Genomic DNA, 14509 nt, shown 5'->3' on the forward strand with positions numbered 1-14509 from the left:
GGGAGAGAAGAAGGTCGATAAAGGCGTTCTTAGCGAAGCGTTCAGACACACACACACACACACACACACACACACCGAGCACAGCTCTCACATGAGCATGGACACCGACATTCACATGCATACACCTTGATACATGCACAGCCGTGGTTTGAGCCATGCCAGCCTTTCAGTACGCCACAAAGCTGAGCAGTAAGCACACTGAAATAGCACACACAGGCATGTCGAGGGTGGATGGTGCCCGGCTCGGGTGGGAATCATGCACTTCTTCTGTATGTGCACCATTAGCCCACTGGGTGAGGGAGAGCTGGGTATTGCTGCTGGCACTTTGACCGTGAAGGGAGAAAAGTGCAAAGACTTAAACTATTACTGACACTCAGGGCTGAATTTATTTTTGTACACATTCTGGCACGTGTTTGTGAGAAAAGTCAAAATGTGATTTATTTAGGATCACGTGATCGAGCTGGACTTTGGAAGTAAATAACAGGCTGGCTCGGAGAAAAAAAAAGAGACAATTGTATTGTGTTTTCACTGTTCTATGGAAGCCCATTTACACCAAAAAGAAGAGTTCAAAAGTGAGGGATGATAACTCATTTATTTTGGCATCCCTACATTTATTTCCTATTAATTAAGCTTAATTAAGCTGGCTAATTGAGCCGAGCTAAGTTGTCACTAATCTGGCGATAGCAATGTGCTTTCCTTAGGCTGCGATGAGATGAAAGATTAAGTTGTTAAAACTTTACTCATCGGCTCGTTTTAGTCGTTACTGCCAAACCTTCACCTCAGCGACTCATCGACTTGCTGTAAGTCGGTTTGGTTTATACGGAAGTTAGCTCGTTACAACGGTCGCAACGGCAATGGTACACATAAAAAATGGCCGCCGCTTTGACCGTCCTGTCACGTTGATTTGAACGGGAACGTCCCTCGTTAGAGCCTCGGGTCCTGGCTTCTCTTCGCTGCATCAAATCGTACCAGTCCGGTTCCTTTTCAGTAGCTATTCTCTTACTTAATCATTAACAATAAACAAAATCCTGGATTTCTTTCACTGTGGCCAAACTCACTCTCACTAAGCTGCTCACCCTTTGTGACTCACGAGGACTCAGTTAAGCCGAGTGCTTATAATCCACGTTTGTCCTGCCGAGGATATGGTAAACTTTCTGTTTCTAGCGTCTCTCCTCGTCCTCTCTTTCTCTCTGTGCCGGACCATCAGCCGCCCTGGGACATCTCCTCCTCCCCCCCTTGAGTGCCTCATTCCAGATGTTTTGGATTTGGATCTTCATCCTCCTGGAGATTCAGTCTCTCCCTCTCTGTGTGAATGCTTAAACTTTGCCTCATGTGTGTTTTTTTGTAGTCTGACCTCGTCCCAGCTCTCCGTGGTGCAGAGGAGGCGGTGAGGCTCAGGTCTTATTTGTTTGGCGACACCTGGAAGTTGCATGAAATCCTCCCTGATCGTTTACTATCTATCTGTAATGTTGTCCATGATGTAATTTTACGATGTTGGTCTATTCTATTCACACATCTATGAGGAGAGGGATCTCTCTTCTGTTGCTCGTCCTGTTATAGTTCTTTGTTCGGGGATTCTTTCCTTAAGATGATTGTAAAGTCGTGATATTGGGCTATATAAATACAATTGACCTTTCTTTTTTCTGGCAGGAGTGGGCTTCCATACCAACGGAAACAACTCACAAACACTCCCAACCAAACCAAAACAGACGCAACGCTCTCTCCCACCTCCACTCGTGAAGAAATGTGTTTTCATTCAGGGCTAAGAAAGCAATGAGGGCTCGACTCGTGTTCGAGGTAGACTCAGGATCCAAGTCCTCGAAGTCAAGAACCGAACACGGAACAGAAAAAAGGTACATTTTTGATTGTGAATTGAGAAGACAAAAAAAAAGATGAGCTAACAATGTTTTTTCATCTAAGTTTCATCATCATTTATTAGAAAATGTTCTTTTACCTGAGAGAATCCTTCAATAGCTTCCTTTACCCAGTCACAAAAAGTGGTCTGTGTGTGTGTGTGTGTGTGTGTGTGTGGAGTGGGTCTAAGCTGATGCTCTCATGGGCGGGCGCATTATTAAAAGCAATCATGAGATTATTATTTTCCCACAAACGTATAAAAAAAAAAAGATCTGCTCAGACGAGAAATACGCCGAAAGGCCCACTCACTCACTTATTGCACTTCAATAAAAAAATCATTGTAAACTTTATAATTAGTCATTAACTGTCTTTGCCTAGAGGCTGAAACTCTTATTTTGTAATAAAACAAACAAACCATTAAATGGTGCAAAAGGCATTTGGCTTGGGTGCAATTTGCATTTTGTCACAATTATTATTACCACCAAAGATTCTTCCACTTATCGCGGATTGGTTTGGGCCTTTCAAAGTGCATTTTAGTTAAGTGCTCAAGTTGAACTAAGGGTCAGCGGGTTGTAGATGTTCATCTCAGCGGGGGGGGGCAGGAAGTAGATTCAATTATTTTCTTTTAAAGATTTGCAAATGGTTTCCTCGCGTCTTAAGAGCAGAGGTAACGGGTTAAGTGACCTTGTTTATGCTACAAACATCCCACTGATGGACGTCAAGAAGAAGAATTAAAGCTTCACACACATATATGTTTGAATTTAGGGGCTTGTCTAAATTTGTGGCCTTAAGGTTCAACCCGCCGAACCATGAGAGCATCGCATCAAGTAGACGAACCCATACACACAACACACACACATGCACACACACACACCACTTTCAGAGCAGTTTACAAAAAAACAGCACATCTCGTAGAATCCATATTCTCCACAACATCCCCCAGTACCCCTCCTCCTACTGGTTCCCCCGAGACCACGGGACTACCGTGAAGAGTGTACCGACCCCACCGAGGACTCGGCTCACCCGGGACAGTCCCGACCCTTCGACCCACACAAAGGAAGCGAGGGTCTTTCAGGTCGCGTGAAGAACCTCTGGAACTCAAGCCAGGCCGAAATTTCATTTCATGAGCGAGACGAACAACGTTGTCGTTACACGCCGAGCTCGTCTTTTCGGAGGGAAATTGCATAGACATCTCGCTATTTGCATGTCTTCACAAACTCTACATTTGGCATAAAGGGGGGGGGGGGGGGGGGGGGGGGACCAAACACAAACATGAAAACAAAAAAAAACAAAAAAAACATCACAGACAATCTCCACCCATGTCCGATGTGTCAACATGTGAGAATAACCCGGGATCATGATATCGATGGAGGGATGGGCTCGGAGGGCCCCCCCCCCCCCCCCCCCCCGCAAAGCCAGCCTAGGAAACCCCCACACTCTGCTCGTTGCGGTCCAAGTTCAGGGGTTCAGGGGGTATCATCATGGACCAAAATGACTTTCAGCTTTAACCAACGCTGTAGAACCAAATATGGTGCTCGCTTCAAACTGTCATTGTGATCTAAGACTCCATTTACACTTCACTTCATGTGTCTCGTGGGCAGATCGGAGAGCTGTTCAATCTAGAAAAAAAAGTAAAGTATTAATGCATCTAAGAGGCTTTCAAGAGGAGATCTGACTACTCAAACCGACCTGGGGAGGTGGCTTCAGATGCACTCTAGCCTGATGTTGAGAATGTATTCTTTGCTCCTCCAAAGTGTGACTTCTGTCTGTGGAAGAAGCCGCGAGAGCTTCTGGTGTTTCTGACAGTTACCGCCACTCTCTTGATCCGGCATATATGATGGCTTAGTGTCTTAAATCTGGATCTGCATACAAGACACTTGAACTAACGAGTGTAAATGGGGGTCCTTGATGTAAACTGGTCCAGGTTTAGGACAAACTTGTTTTTAAGAGAACTGAGGCTGGCTTCTTGGGAGGCAACAGGGATGGGCGGACAAATGGGGAAATCCATTTTGGCCTTTTTCCAACATTGATGTGAGTGTGTTGCAGCCACGTCAGCCGACATTCTCTCTACTTAATAACCAGCTTAGGATTCATGTCTCCCGCTCCCGCCTCCCTCTTTACTCAACAAAACCCACCTCTCTGCCCTCCTAACCCCCTTCTGCCACTGTGGCTGCTGGCCACACCCACATCAATTAGTTTGGAAAGAATCTGATTCCATAGGTGAACACACACACACACACACACACACACACACACACAACTATAGGCATTCATGTGTAGCGTGTGATGTCGTGGTGAGAATACGAGGGGTACGAATCTATCTCTTTGCAAACAACAGGAGGCACAGGGTTCATGATTAATGTCACGGGGCACTTCTGAATATGGATCAACATGCACATGTGAGAGAGTGCACACATACAAATGTATGAAGCATTACACATTACTTTGCTTTTTTTTTTTTTTGTTCCCCCCCCCCCCTCCCCCTCCCCCCTCTTACACGGGAGCGGGACGGAGAGGTTCAGTTTACTTTTTGTTGCAATAAATCTCGAGTGTTGTATGTTTTTTGTATTTACATCCTTGGTTATGGCCAAAAATAAAATGAAACAAAAAAATCAAAAAACAGAAAAAAAACATATAAAAATACACAAAATTGCACCTTGCAGACGGGCAATATATATTCTCAGTTTTTGTAGTTTGTTTGTAACGTCTATGTGACACCACTATCTTTTTCTGCTGGTGTGTGGAAGTCGGGTTGTGGGTTCACAACCCCCCCCCCCCTCCTGTCAGCTACATTCAATACCATAAAACTCTCAGCCATTACAAAAGTCATAATCCCTCAGTCTCTGGGCCATTCACATTTTAAGTTTACTGTCTATAGACTGTGCCTTTAAGTTGGAGAAGTGCTCACAGTAGCAGATGATCTCTAGCGTCTCACAACCAAACAAGATAAGAGCACAGAAGCTTGAGGGAAGAGTCCTTTTGTAACTTCTACTGATGCGTACACACAAGCACGTATTATCTTAACATATACATTTTTATTCTTAAATCTATATATGCATCTCTGAACTTTCACATGTGCCTGCAAAATATGACTCCTCCCAAGTTCCTTTGAGTTTCGTGTTGTGTGAGGTATGACAAGATTGTTTCATTTTTTTTTTTTTTTTTTTTTGTATTTTCAGTTTCTGTTGCATTATTTTTCCTGTTTGTGTTTTTTCATAAAAATAAAAAAAAAGTTCCTGTTTTGTTGGTTGTAAATTCCTCCTGATAAAAGGGGACGGACAACTGGACAGACACACAGACAAACAGATCAGTTGGCTTATCAACACAAAGTATAGATGTGAAAAAGAAGTGAAGTATTTCCTGTTACACTGCACGCATGGTCAAAAAGTGACTACAGCTGTTTTTTTTCCTTTTTTACACAGAAGCAGTTCAAGCGTCAAAAAAACAAACAAACAGAAAAATAAGAAAACAATGATAAAATGAAAAACATCTCCAATCAGTTTTGTTCAGGAGTCCATTTCTTTTTTTTAAAAGTCTCTTTTCATCTTGTTTCGTGGATTTATAATAATTTCATATATCTTCTTTTTTTTTTTTTCTTAATCTAAATCAGACTCAGAAGGTAAAGCAGCATTATAACCCCGACTGTCACACACACATACCCAGTCAGCTCACGAGAACAAAGGACATCAATAGGTTTTTGTATTTTATTCTTCTTCTTCTCTCTTTTTCAGTTCTTTTTTACGTAGATGTGTTGGGAATTCCAAACCTGCATCTCTGGAACGAGGGACCTCTTTGTGGTCCTCACCATGTGGAGGTTTGGAGGTTATCCTTTTGGAGGGAGCTGAGGGGGGGGGGACGTTTTGGGGTCGTCAGCCGGCATGGGAGGGGGGGCTCATGTGCGGTTGTCGTTGGAACCGAAGGGGAGAGCGCACGTATTCCCTACGCCGCCGCCTCCCCCTCCTCCCGAGTGTTTGTTAACATCTACAACCGGCCACATCGCCCCTCTCTCTCTCCCATGGCAGTGAGGGGTCGAAGCCCTCAGCTTTTATTTTTTTTTGTGTTTCCTGTCCCACGCTTTCTTCCGTTTCTCTTACATCCTCACAATCTCAAGCGCTCAAGTCTCTCGTTCCCGTCGCCGCCGCTCTGCCCGCTCACATTCACTCGGTGGTCGCCACTCTAAAAGGGCGCTTATGGCCAGCCTTGTCTCACAAGGGAGAGGCCTGGATCCCGTTTGGCGTCAATGATATTTGGGGGCCAAACTACGGGGGGGAGGGGAGGCGACCCACTCAGTGGTGATGGCTTGATTGCTTAGGGAAGAGGAGAGAAGATGATTATGGAAGGGAGGGCTGTGAATTTGAAATGCCACTGGGCTGACGCTACAGGAGGGATGATGGGAAAGTGAGCACTACAGGGAGAATTATTAATTAATTATTAATTAATTATACACAGCCCACAGTGAAGCGGCGAGGGGTCATGTGCTGTTGGTCTAATACTGACTAACGGGTCAGGTTTGGGACTGAGCCCACTGAGACTGACAGCATCTGTTACACAGAGCCACCAAAACTCACCCCAAATTAGTACCTGCCCCCCAAAAACTCGCCCCATAATGAGGCCGGGGGGGGGGGGACTATTGGGTAATCCAACAATTGTTGGTTAAACTTTGATGAGTAAGGGGCTGAAAGGGAGGACCGCTGCAGTAGTGCAAAAAAACTCCCACCAGCCTGGCTGGTTGGGGGGCTTTTATAACGGTGGTAGGGGAGCAATTTAGTCTCGAGCTAGGCTCCAGAAAGAGCATCGTGTTGGGCTAGAAGTGGGGTAAGGGCAGGTGATGGATCTCTGAAAGTGGTGATGATGCTTGTGAAGGCGGGTGGGGGGGGGGGTCAGACCAGGCGTTCCAGTTCCTCTCTCCTCCCAGCATCGCTCCAGACGTCGGAGCGGCGAGGCTCGGCCATCCCTGTCGGTTACCCACGATCCCTTTGCCACGTTGTCGCTCTGCTGAGGTACTTCTCAGGGGTGCAGGTTACCCGTCCTGTACAAGCGCCGAGCGGCGAACTACTGCTTGGCTTTGAGTATAAAATAGATTTTTAAGTCTTTCTTTTCCTTTCATTCCCCTCTTGCAAGAGTGGTAAACCCAGTGAGATTTGGCTTGGCCCCAGAATTGGAATGAACAGACTGGGCTTTTGTGATCAAATCAACATTCTTGAATGGTCGTTTGGCTAGTACACTATGATACCTGCCATGGACGTTTTGCCGTGAGATATCACCGTCATAGTGGTGAGCGTTGGTAAAGTGCACGGGACTAAAAGAGCTTTTCAGCGGCCTCCTAAGAAGCTTAATTTCGGTGGAGAACATTCTACTTTTTTTTTTGAACGTCTAATGCACGGCCCCTCGCACGAATGAAAGCTTATTTCCATGAAAATATCTGTCAAGATCCAACGGCAGCCATCATGAGTGTACTGTGGAAGATCGCCATGATGCAGAAGGAAACAGCCCTTTTTTCTCTGCATGCTAATTCAAACGGGCGTGGCCACCGAGGGCTTTTTTTTCGGGGTACTCTCTCTCCGTCATCTGTCCTCTTGCTGCTGGCGTAAAATGGGCCGCACACATCTACACCACGTCCTTCGTCGCTTCTGTGAGTCGGTTTCCGTTTTTTTTGATAGAAACAGGTAAATCCAAATTTCAAAAGACGACACTTGGTCCCGTATAACAAAAAAAAAAAAAAAAAAAAGAGATAAACCCGAATGCGATGGGTACCATTCCCTGGAGTCGGTAAAAAAAAATTAAAAAAACCTTTCCGGGGGGGGTGGGGGGGGGGGGGGGGATGGCTGGCCCTCCTGTCTTCAATGGTATTTCATTTCAACCAAGTGATAGCACTGAGGGTGTGTGCGTGTGTGTTCATGACGCAAGTGTTTTTTTGTTTTTTTTTGTCTTTCCGTGACTACAAGTGTGCACCGACGTAAATATTATGCACATTTGCGTGTTAAACCTACACATGCACCAACTTGAATAGTGTATGTCTGCAGCTGCCCCGTGTCCACAGAGGTGAGGTAGTGCCTGACACCACGGGGGCAGTATCGCGGCCCCAGCCTGGGGGTGTAATCCACTTTTTTGAGGTAAATGGTAGCCTTCTTGGCATTTGCCTGCTCTCTCATGGTAAAAAAAACAACAAAAAGAAACAAACAAAAGAAAAGGCATATGTGTATGGAAGCCTTGGAGGGCCACACTGAGCAGAGTCCGTGAGGAGAGGACTCTGTACAAACCCTGCAGGTTCGGGCTGCATATCGACACTGCCTTGCAGTGCATACAGTAAAATGAGGCATTCACGTTACTCTGAGGTGATGTTGTGTGTTTGTGTGTGTGTGAGAGAGAGAAAGAGAGAGTGTGTGTGTGTGTAAGATGAGCTTTGCCGTCTCGCTAGTCGCTGCTATTGAAAACCTCCTTGGAGGCTGCGTGCGGGAGATTTATTCTGACTCTGGCTCCGACTTTACAGTTCAGCTGTTCAGATCTTGTTTCCTCTCTCTATCTCTGCTCCTCCCTCCCTTCAAAGTGTCTCTCCCCCTTTACGCCTCCCTCCTTTCTTTCTGTCTCCCTTTCAATGCACCCACTCCTCGGAGAGAGAAAGAGCCTCATTGTCAGTAACATGACGGCGGGGCTGCTGGCACAAGCAGCGCGGGGCGATGACAAGGCAAGTCAGCTCACATGTGTGTGTCTGTGTGTGTTTCTTTGTGTGTGTGTCACAGGAGCCGGTCCAATGACAAAAATGTGTTCTACACAATTTCATAAAACTGGAGTAGCCTTGTATAAATATAGCACCGGTTTTCACTGGAATCTAAGTACAAAGCTCCAAAAAACAGCTGTTTAAACGGCTCAGATTGAGTTGAGGAATCGATAAAAGTCTGGTAGCTCTGCTGTACTGCAGCCATTATACACCAAAGCAACGCTTAGAGCATCTGCTTGAAAATGTTTTCAATGTGCAGTGTTTGCTGATTGCGTGTGCATGCATGCATGACCGTGAGCATATACGTCACCTGTGTCCATATTCTCTGAATTACAAGCCTGAACACTTATTCAGAAATAATACTGAGAGGTGCTGGTCCAGCATGGAAGCTGGAAACATGGGCTTCAGAAAGGTGTGTAAATCTGTGACCACTTTAAAAAGAAAAGAAGAATCAGAGAGGGGGAACGGACCCCGGCGCTGCTCTGAAGAACTGAGGTGGAACAGGCTGAGTGTGTGTGTGTGTGTGTGTGTGTCGGTGTACGTGTCTTGGCAAATGGCTACAACTTACTAGATAAGACATCCTGCTCAGACAGAAGGGCCCCCACACGGATTTTAAATCAGGGGTAAGTAAAAGGAGGAGAGGGTGTTCGTGAAACAAAAGCCTCTGTTTGCTTGACTCTCCTGTTGCTGGTGTGTTTGTTTCTGTTATTGTTGGTTCCAGTTGTTTTGTTTTTCTTTTGAAACCACATACTGTAAATGCGATGTCGGAGAAATGCAGAGAGGACTCTCCCTCCATCCTTTCCCCCTATAAAAAAAAAAACGATGGCCCTTCCCATCTCCCGAGTTTTGCCCACGGTTTCCTCTTCCGCCCTTCGCGCGGCGGTGGCGACCGAGTTTCACACCTCCTGGTCCTCGAAGACCTCCAGGAAGAGCGGCGGGAAGAGTTCGTTGGGACACTCCACCTTCATGTGAAGGAAGCGGCTGGCGTGGCACGCCCCGATCATCCGCAGGTCGGTCACCTTCATCAGGAGCTTCGGCCAGAAGTGAGGAATGTTGTGCTTGCGGTAGTTGATGTAGTGCTCGAACGCCAGCAGGTAGGTCTCCTGGCACTTCTCGATCTTGTCCATGCAGGTGAGGCCAGAGCGATCTGGTGACGGGAGGAGGAGGAGGAGGAGGAGGAGGAGGAGGAAGAGAGAGGGAAGACAATGAGTGCATAAGAAATCATCATCTTGTGGCAATAAACGAGTGTTTGTGTTCAACGTCTCATTATGAGGTAAATGTTTATTGCTTAATGTAAAGACTGTAGAGCAGAGGGTAGAGGGACCCGAGGCTCCGCTGGTGATAAACATGTTGAGAGTGTTGTTTAAATGTTGAAGTGTCCTCTCATCCCATCGGCAGTCTGTGTTTATTTACGGTAGTATTATTGATCCCCCCCCCCCACCTGCATTAAGTAAAGACCCGCCCTCCTCTGCCTCTGATTGGCTTGAACGCTTCTTCTTAACACAAGTGTATTGCTGATGAACAAGATTGGTGGAGGGTTGGTAAGGTTAATGATTTAAAAACTCAGATGAGGATGTTTTCATAAGGATGGCAGAGCTCCAATATATTATTACAATGTACTAATTAGTTGACTGTACGGATGGAATAAAACGACAGATCTGTTGGAGATTTAAATGTTGATGTGGTGTCATAATCAAACTAACCTTAATGATATGGCACACTGATTAACAAGACAATTAAAAAAGGTTGCAGACTTCCCCGCTACACCTATAAACCTCGCTTTCACTAAGAAACTCTGTACTCAGCCACCGGTACGATCTCCAAGGAAGAAGAAATGTGCGGCACAAAGGAAGTGAGTCAGCCAAAGCAGGAAGAGGAAAGCCCCCCCCCCCCCACAGTTACTATCCCCGGTAGTAAGGCGGATGGTAAACCCACCATTATACACATCCTCTCTTTATTTGCATTCTATTATTTAAAAACTCTGAGCACATTATGTGACATGTGTGCTAACCCCCCCCCCCCCCCAAAAAAAAAAAAATGTTAAGAGTTTCTACAAAGAACAAACTAAGTGTGAAGGTTTTTTAATCACATTTAGGATGAATTTTTCCCTTCATTCAACACTGAATATGTATGTGGACTTTAATCTAAAAAGCCATAATTACATTCTGACTCACAATAGGCTACAATATATACAGTGTAAAGCGGCGGGTAATGAATATGGACTGTCATGGAATTGTGTCTCCAAGGGCACAGAAGACTGAAAAATTAACATTTACATTATATCGAGCTGAGGCTCCCAGACTACCAATGTTCCAAGCAGCCGGAGGCCGAGTCGTGCCCGCTGTAGGTTTCTAGAAAAGCAAGTCAAGAAGTTGCGAAGTCGACGGCTACCTGAGCTCATGAGCAGCACGGCCTGCAGCAGCGCCACCTCCGTGTCGTCCAGGTTGAACTGCGCCAGGCTCCTGCCCAGGTCGAAGATGGCGTCCGACACCACGCCCAGCCCGCCGTTCTTCAGCTGCTCGCGCTTCACGGCCATCTCGCCGCTCAGCGTCAGCGTCTCGCTCTCGGGGTCGTAGCGCATGGCGGCTCGCAGCGACATGATCTCCATGCAGCAGCCCTTCAGCAGGATGATCTGGTCTTCACAAGGTAGCTGGTGGACAAAAGGTTGTTTAGCAGATTAATTAAAAAGCATTTTAAAACACATTTCAAGGCTGTAAACGCCTTAAATCGGTCTTTACGAGGAGGAAATGACTGGATAACGTCCCCAAAATGAACATTTTAGAGTGAGGGTTGCAGTTGAGGGGCTGGATATTTCTTCAGACACAAACTATTTTTATTGTATTTCTGTTTCTTAATGCAACTGATTTGCAGTAGCAACTTCAGCAATAACTATATGTGTGCAGCACTGCAGGAAGAGGAGTTAGGAGGGAACAAAGGAAGGAGGGAGGAGGTAGTAGAGAGGAAAGGACGGGAGGTAGAAACACGAGGATGAGTTGGAACGACTGACACAAATGTTTTCCCCTGATGAACACAGATTATGACTAATACGCCCTGATTTACATGGATATTAGAATATCTGCATTCAATTAAATCCACAGACTCCGGTGTGCTGAACTAAGATGTCACCTTCGTGTAAGCTTGTTTCATATTCCGCTGCTCTTGACTGCTGAGCAGATTTAATTGGCATTAATTGGCTTGATTTCTCTTGTAAATCTGTACCTGGAGGGCACGCTTCACTTTTAGAGGCTCAATAAATGCGTTTCTTTGTTTCTGTGCGTTTGTTATCTGTAATTCACTGCAGTGGCACGAACAGGTTCTCTCTCTCTCTCTACCGCCTCTTACATCAGATTAAAAAGCTTCTTCTTCTATCTAACACAATCTATTACATTGTGAATGAAAGATAACACATTAAACATAACTGATTATCTGCTTCTGTGCCTGGAATACTAAAACTCTGCTGCTGTTTGCTTTCTTCATCTCGTCCAGCAGCCGCGCGAGGAATTGATTCTCGTTCACGCTCTCGTTTGACTCGTAGCATCCGTCATAATATTAACATTTATATAATAATAAAAACCATCTGAACAAATTCAATTTCTTTAAAATATGCTGATTAAAAAATAAAAAGTGACGACCTTTACTTTCAGAGCTATCTGTGATTTATGTTCTCAAAACCTACTTTTCCTCTCAGACTCTTTCCTTCTAACACACACACACACACACACACACACACACACACACACACACACACACGGCAGCTGTTTCCCACTACTAGACAATACGTCAGCTAGCCTGATAATGATCCACCCTACGGTGTCATTACATGATTACATGTTGCTAATCAAGGCGAGGCTGATTGTCTCCAGCAACAAAAGCTTCTTCTGGGTTTGATTTTTCCAAGCCGAGCGCTGCAGCCGCGTTCAACGTTCTGCACGTTTACCTGTGCTTTGGAGCTTTTTAGATTTAACTGCACAGATTTTAGGTTTTTTTCCACGCTCGTAACTCTTGCATCGCAGGTCGTCGCGGTCCTCCTCAGGCAAGAGGAGCTGCTGTGTTCCCTCCTAAATCACAGGTTTCCTCCGCTGAGACGCGCACAGGAGGAGGGGAGCTCGGGCCGTGTGTCTGCTGTGTGTTATTAAACGTCTCCCTCTGCTCCTCCACGCCATTCGCCCGGTCACTCACCTCAGAGAACATGGGCAGTTTTTTGGCAAAGTCGACGACGCGGGTGATGGCAGGAGTGATGATCTTGGTGAACTCGCTGAAGGCCTCCAGGTCCACCTTGTCTCCGTCGGACGTCGGGGCGACCGGGGACTGGCCGATTTTTTCTGGCTACATGGGAAGAAAAACGAAAAAGCTTTACATTTAGACACGAGCAAAGGAGCCAGACTAGATTTCATTACTGCAAACAAATCCAGAGAACAGACCAAACTGATCCTGTTCATAAATGTGTGTATTAAAGGCTGATATCTCTTCTCCCTCTGGGCCATAGAGCTCCAATAACACACACACACACACCAATGAGCCTCACTGTTGTTCCTTCATTACATGAACACACACACACACACACACACACACACTGTAGTTTATGACTCGAATCACACCGTTCTTCTGCCACAAATACTCACTAGAGCACCAAATGTAATTTCATCCGCCGCTGAAAATAGTCCCCAACAAATGCACTGTTTTGCTCCTCTTTGAGTAGAGCCACGTCAAAACCACGGCGCCCAGCTGCTTTAAGGTTTATTTATCTATCTTTTAAAATGCTTTTAAAGATTTATGCCTTCAGCAGAAGCCGACTTGTCTTGGGGCTTTGTGTCATAGACAGGTTAAGGAAGTAACAAGAGGAGAGCATATCTGAGCTCTGCAGAACAAAGAAAAGAACAAAGTGCATAAGTTAAGTTTAAGAAGAAGAGCGCACTACTATACAACAATAGAGTACATTAGGACACGCTACGGTTCAGAGTATGGGCGTGTGTTTTAAATGAAAGAGCCCAGAAGAACAAAATAAGATTATAGAAAAATCAATAAGAGCAGTGTGGGATTTAGGGGGAAATATAGCAGAGGGAACAACACAGTTTTAAACGTTTTTTTTATAGCCTTCCATACAAAGTGCTCTCTTGCCTTGGGAGGCAAATTAAAATCAATTTCCCAGATAAGGACGGCAGACTGTGCTCTGTGAGAGGAATGGGACATGTCACCCGACGGATAGCGCTTACTTAGAGGAGGACTGCGGTGAGGAGCTGCAGCGCAGTAATACATACGTTCAACAGCGCCGCGTGGGCCGAGGCCGCGAGCATGAAAATATTGTTTCGCGCGTCAACGTCACCGTGGCTTATTCAAATCGGGTAAAAAAAGTATAATAATTATCACCATCGATCTTAATCCAGAGGAGGGAAGGAGACTCTGTGAATGAGTACAAACTCAGCCAATCCTCTGCGAAACAATTACGGACGATGTCAATAAACGCAGTCATAATGTTGATGGACTGCAGCGCTCGAGCCAAAGCAAAGCGTTGGCTTCACTGGTTTCAGGGTTGAGAAACAAGCAGAGAGAGCAGCTGAACGCACGCCGCCAACAGAGTCTTTAACTCAGATTAACTAACAGATCACCCTCATATCAAAGCTACATACGTTTCCTTTTATTCGTCAATCGTTATTGTTTTGGTGTGGAGTGTTTCAGATATTGGCCGTGGAGATTTCTGCCTTCTTTCCAATATAATGGAACTAGGTGGCACCCTGCTTGTGCTGCTCAAAGCGCCCAAAAAAACACATTTAAATACAAATATTTTATTCAGGATAATCCACAGAACCTTGTTGTGAGCAGTAGGAACTATTTTCTTTACACCGAACTACACCTGCCAACCGTATCACCGCGCTGAGGTAAGCGTGCGTCTATGATGCTAGCTGCGCTAGCACCACTGAGCTAGCTAACGCTACAGCT

At 45.6% G+C, this 14509-nt stretch overlaps 1 protein-coding gene across 4 annotated transcripts in view; it reads right to left on the reverse strand.

Annotated features, from left to right (window-relative positions):
• Positions 1–4967: 4967 nt before the first annotated feature.
• thrab (thyroid hormone receptor alpha b) overlaps positions 4968–14509 on the reverse strand; it is a 121648-nt gene continuing 112106 nt past the window's right edge. For all 4 annotated transcript variants that reach the window (XM_079182755.1, XM_079182754.1, XM_079182757.1 and 1 more), the window contains 3 exons: positions 12752–12898; positions 10964–11222; positions 4968–9719 (listed from right to left, as the gene is read on the reverse strand). In XM_079182755.1, coding sequence (XP_079038881.1) covers positions 9469–9719; positions 10964–11222; positions 12752–12898 — 657 coding nt within the window. In that variant the 3' untranslated portion in view covers positions 4968–9468. The remainder of the gene's footprint in view (positions 9720–10963; positions 11223–12751; positions 12899–14509) is intronic.

The sequence above is a fragment of the Pholis gunnellus genome, assembly GCF_910591455.1.
Source record: "Pholis gunnellus genome assembly, chromosome: 21".
NCBI lineage: Eukaryota > Metazoa > Chordata > Actinopteri > Perciformes > Pholidae > Pholis > Pholis gunnellus.